The 5,936-nt window shown below is 38.8% G+C and overlaps 1 protein-coding gene across 1 annotated transcript in view; it reads left to right on the top strand.

The window, feature by feature from the left end:
* LOC101860942 overlaps window positions 1-5,936 on the top strand; it is a gene marked incomplete in the record, with an annotated part of 13,259 nt that overhangs the window by 3,173 nt on the left and 4,150 nt on the right. The window contains 2 exon segments of the mRNA XM_013090560.2: window positions 2,357-2,419; window positions 5,156-5,353. Of these exon segments, the coding sequence (XP_012946014.2) occupies window positions 2,357-2,419; window positions 5,156-5,353 (261 nt within the window).

The raw sequence follows: 5,936 nt of genomic DNA, 5'->3' as shown, positions 1-5,936 counted from the left end.
AAAAAATGACAATTTGAAACACCAATAGTGAATATATGATAAAAGTCGAACTCTTCCAAACTGACTGTGCTGAGATTGCTGTTTCTTGAGGACTCGATCCTACCTCAATGTTTGGATTTTGTCTGAACTTAGAGTTGCAATGTCCTTACAATTATTCCTTGTTGTTGTTTTTTTTCCATTTTCTCAAAACAATATTTTGGGTTCACATACCGGTTGTTACAATCCACAAAATCACTGTTGTTCAAGATATCCGTCCGAAATTTTGAACATTTTCCCAAGATAGTGGTTCATGTCCTAGACTTTGAAAAAAACACGGCTCGATCTTGAAAACTGTAGTTTAAATTTGATTCTTGCATACATAATTAGGCTGCTCAATTATTTTTTCATCCGTTGCTCATTCATCATCTATATAAACTCACAAGTTTGTCCCAATAACTACTTTAGAAGGTTTGGGACATGCATTGAGTATTTAATAACATTTCCTGCAAGTTTCATGCAAAACTTGTAAAAAGTGTATGAGATACAGTCTTCCAAGTAACCTGTCTATATTTTAACCTTCGCCGGTCATATTGGACGCTTAATTTGCATATTTAGGGTTTTTTTCGACATTCAAACATTTTTCTTCACCTATAGGGTACATACATGTGGTTATTGTAAGGCATGGTAGGCAAACAACAGAAAAAGCAGGTTCTAGCATCCTGATGCCTTAACCAATGATGGTGTGAAAGCATTGCACTTTCTACTCTAGCAGCATGTCAATTTAAAGGTAAATAAATGCTGCACAATCTGACACATTAATTAACTAGCTGGGGCCCCTTTCGATGAAAGGAATGATCGGTGCATTAATATCAACTGAAAGTCATTGGCCTACTATATTTACACTCTACTGGAATGGTGCAATAAATCTTGAGATCTTGAGAAGCAAAAATTAGGTCTAGATCTATACTCTCAAAACAAAATGCGCCTCACGAAATATCACTTCCGGCACTTCCGCTTTGAAGGACAGCTACGCAGATTTGTTTCGTTTCTCAGTGGAATAATCACGAAGGCCAAAGAAGAACGGGACCTTTTTGTCAAATATATTTTTGTAAAATTCAGGAAATGAATAAATCAAAAATCGGGCTCCGTCATGGGGGCCTACCTACCTTTTTGCAGGTACTTGCCAACTTTCAACTCTGTAGCTGTCGTAGTTTTATGAGAAAAGTGACACATGTGTTTCCAAGTTGCCAAATATATAACAGATGTATAGATTGATTCTCTCTTCCGCTTTCGTAGTTGTACACTTCAGAATTTCAAAGGCGTGGAAACAGCGCGCACGGCTAGTGAACAGAAACCTCACTTGTTTATAACGGCGTTTTCCCAAGATTAGATCTAAACGAAACTAATGAAAAACTGAAATTTAAACTACAGTGACTTCATGCTCCTCAATAAAACTGTGCATCCTTTAAATGATTCTGAACCACCATTAATTACGTAGTTCTGGAGTTTTCGGGGGCCAAAGTGACGAACTTTCACAAATGTAATATATTATAGAGATAGATATAGAGAATAAAGGTGTACAATAAAGGTCGCCAGAGATACGTTCACTCAAAATTAATCTTTAAAAATCACGCTTGGCAAAATTCTGTGGAATAACAAAAAAATTTTAAGTGTATTTGAGTGTGTATCAAAAAGATTATAATAGTATTTATATCCTCTTTGGTGAGTATTGAGATGCATCAACAGTGGTGAAATGGATATGTATGGCATATCAAATGAATGGGGAATGTTTTTTGTAGGCAGTGCACCATATCATATTTCGGTAATTTGAAACAGACTGGAGAACAGAGCAGTCAAAAATACCGCGCATAACTTGGACTTAGCATTCATTTGCTCCATAGTATTGTGTTTAGAAGACGGTGGTTTTGTGTAGAGCACGAACCCTATTCTAAATTTTGGACATAATCATCTGTCATTTCATCTCAACATGTCACAGAGCGTTGCAAACAAAGCGTCTGAACTGGGAACAAAGTCGCATTTCTTCAGCTGCTGTTTCATGGGGTCCACATTATCTGTAGGATTCATATTGGGGTTATTTACCGATGACCAGTCTGTGGTGATATATATATATATATATATATATATATATATATATATATATATATATAAAATATATTATATATATTATATATTATATATTATATATGTACATTTATGTATATATATACATGTATATTATATATAGAGAGATATATATATATAGATATAATATATTATATATCTTCTTCAAGGCAATATCGCAAAAGCCTCGTTTCTTTGTCCCTCGACAACATGACATCAAGCATTGTTTATTGCATGGTGTTTCCCCCTTCAATAGGTCGGAGATGTTTTGAGAGTGAAGGCCAACAGTACAACCCCTGTCAGCGAGCTTTTCTATCAGGTAAGTTTGAATGGCGTTCTACCTTAAGACCTTCTTTGTTAGACCCCTTTCCATGATACTAGATCTGTACAGCGCTATTATAGTCTTAAGCCCGCCACCCACTACGCAGTTATCATTGGTGCACCCGTCTAGAGATGGTCTCAAGACTAACTGAACGCGATCTCAAGATGATCTCAAGATGATTTGAAGACGATCTTGAGACAAAAATCCGGACCGCCAAGTTAAAAATCGCAACAAACCGTGAGATCGCTTGAATTCAGGACGAGCCTGAAAATTGTCTGTCGGGTCACACATCGGGGTACCCGACCCTAAAAATAAACGGATGCCAAAATCAAAATTCCAGAATCTTCATCAGCGTCAAATTCTAATGGTATTTGATACAAAACACCGCTATCAAACGTTTGATGTATTTATGTTAATAAATTATTCTTTGCGTGAGCCAGCTAGCTTGAGAGATCTAAACTGAATTCATACAGAGATACAAACAGTATGAGTGTTTGTGGAAAATAAAATCTAAAGACTACTGTAATCGAATTCTAAGAGACCGTGCATACCACAATTTAGTTGAATACGTACAAAGTTCTGACAAGAATGTTTGTCACAATGGCATAAGTTTAAAAATTTATAACTTAAGATTCGCGTTCAGAAAGGAGTATAATAAAGTTGAACGCGGGAAAGTTTCTTTTGCTAAAATTCAAAACATTAAGGCCGGTCCCAGAGTGCCTCTGTAGGTCTGACATGTAGCTTGCCAAGCGCACGCCGTCTGCGTGTCAGCACAGCCGCACTCTGCGTTGGCTTCTGTGTCTGAGTGAGCGCCCTCTGCGTGTCAGCACAGCCGCACTAGGCTAGAAACTAGAAGCACTCAAGCCTACGAATGTAAGCAAACAGTCCAAACTAGGTCAATCTCTCGATTCGAAATTTTAATATAGGATAAAGTGCATTTCTTGGGATTGTGAGGTCAAGTATTGATGCTAGCATCTATATCTAAAAGTAAAACACCTAATAATACTAACTGCTTGATTATTTTGATGATATGTGAAGAATTTCAGTCGAAAATAAACACGAAGCGAGGTTGCGTTCGACACTTGTCCGACGTGTACACTGTTGAATAGCACGTCTGTCGCGTCGGGCAGATCAGCGGACAACAGACAGAACGTACAGCGACGCTGCTCAAGCGCATGATAAATATTATGTTCATTTGTATGGTGCGAGCTATGCAAGCTACAGGTCAGACCTACAGAGCCACTCTGGGGCCGGCCTTACACACCAAGGCTAAGGTATTATGAAGAGCTTTTGTTCCTCAAAGACCAGGATATGAGTCTTCGTCCATACTTAAATAGTTTTTATAATCCACAGAGTACAATGGCGGTTCTTTTAAAAGGTGCGTGTGAGTGAATTCCTCCCGCCGAAGAAGCCTTTTTTTCACAACAGTGATTTTTTGGCCTTTTTGTCTTTAGAGAAATACTTAAAACCATACATACAGGCTGCAGCAACTTTACTTTGGGTAGGAGCCATTTTGATAATGTGCTGGCCTGTGTAGTGTGTTGGCACAAATAAGATCGCTGACGGAACCGATCGTGAGACCATCTTGAGACCATCTTGAGACTGCCTTGAGATCGTCTCGAGACCATCTCGAAATCATCTTGACTCTGTCTTGAGATCTGGAACTGCGTAGTGCGTAGGGGGGGGGGGGGGGGCTTTACTCTCAGTTGCAATTTGACGAAACGTCAGCCGATTTAATAAGTCAAAGTTTAAACATGTTATGTTTATATTTTTGGTCTGCAAATCTATCAAGACTCTCCCAACCTACTCTACCTTTTAAACGACGACGATGATGATGATGATGATGATGATGATGATGATGATGATGATGATGATGATGATGATGATGATGATGATGATGATGATGAATGCGCGTATCGGAAAGTGAAAATATAAGGAAGATGAGGAGGAAGCGGAGAGGGAAGAGGAGGACAAAAAGAAGAGCAAGAACACGAATGACATGATGAAGACGGAGACGACATAGAAAAAGTACAGAATAAGGACAGCAACAACGATATTTATAAACACTTTGTATAACAATGAAAGCCGACAAAATAACAACTACAACCTTCAACCTCAACAACAGTAACGAGAAAGTAGAGAAAAGGTTTTTTTCGGTAATTACTGATAGGGGGGGGGGGGGGGGTAGCAAAATACAATCTATCTTACTGACAAAGACGTTCGTGGCAGTTATGCTGTGTTTAGTATGCAAAAAAAAACATTATTTAGTTCCCCGTGGTGGAAACAGGCGCCCGATAATTTTTGGGCACATATGGGGTTATTGGAATCGTCTTAAAGCTTGTTAATTCATCTTGCTTTGACAAAGAATAATGACTATCTGTCTTGAATAGAGGTCGAGATATTTGCAATCGAAGGAGGTGAAGGTCGTTTTCTGTCAGAGATAAAAATTAGCAAGAAAATTTCCTCCAGAGTTTATTAATTCTAACGTTTGAGCATTCTTTGAGCTTGCAAATTTACATGTGTATCCTTTTGATCAATGCTTTCCAGTAAAATCCACACACAAAATGTGTTTTGAAATGGACGTAGAATTGTGTTCTTCCATTTTTTTTTTAAAGATGATTTTCTTTTTAATTGTCAAACGGGCGGGGAAATGACGGGTTTCCTTGATTTCATTATTTTGACGAGCGCTTGATTCATTTATACTGACACATTTGTATTGTTTCCATTCTTTAGGTGTACACCAAAGGCAAAATGGTTATAGCAAATTCCTTGAAGCCAGATAGTCCTCGGAAAGACCTCGAGTTCTCCGTCACTTTGGAACAGCGCATGGCACCAAGCGTCCGCATCGTGGTCTTTTATCTGCGAGAGGACAACTCTGAGTTTGTTGTCGATGCCTTGAGCCTCAACGTAGATGGAATCTTTCAGAAACCAGTAAGTTACGCCATCATGTTCTCCTTTGTTTGTAATTGATTTTCCTTGGTGTTGTTATTTTATGTTTTGTAATAATTCTTCGCTTTTTTCAAAGTTTTCTTTCCTTTTTTTTATCTGTTGGGGATTCGGGGGTGGTGGTGGGGGGGTGGGGGCTGGTTTTATTTCGTTCTTTTCTTTATGTTCGTTTCGTTTTGGGCTTGGGTTGACTTTTTTTGTTTGCCTTTGCTTTCTTTCTCTATTAATTTAATCGTGGTAACTGCCCCCTATTCCTTACATCTACCCACCCACCAACACACACACACACACACTCACACACACACACACACATTAATTTAATCGTGGTAACTTCCCCCTATTCCTTACATCTACCCACCCACCAACACACACACACACACACTCACACACACACACACACATTAATTTAATCGTGGTAACTTCCCCCTATTCCTTACATCTACCCACCCACCAACACACACACACACACTCACACACACACACACACACACACACACACATTAATTTAATCGTGGTAACTGCCCCCTATTCCTTACATCTACCCACCCACCAACACACACACACACAC

Source organism: Aplysia californica, unplaced genomic scaffold, assembly GCF_000002075.1.
Source record: "Aplysia californica isolate F4 #8 unplaced genomic scaffold, AplCal3.0 scaffold01339, whole genome shotgun sequence".
In the NCBI taxonomy this organism is placed as follows: Eukaryota; Metazoa; Mollusca; class Gastropoda; order Aplysiida; family Aplysiidae; genus Aplysia; species Aplysia californica.
The sequence above is the reverse complement of the archived record's forward strand: the minus strand, read 5'-3'. Positions and strand labels throughout refer to the sequence as shown.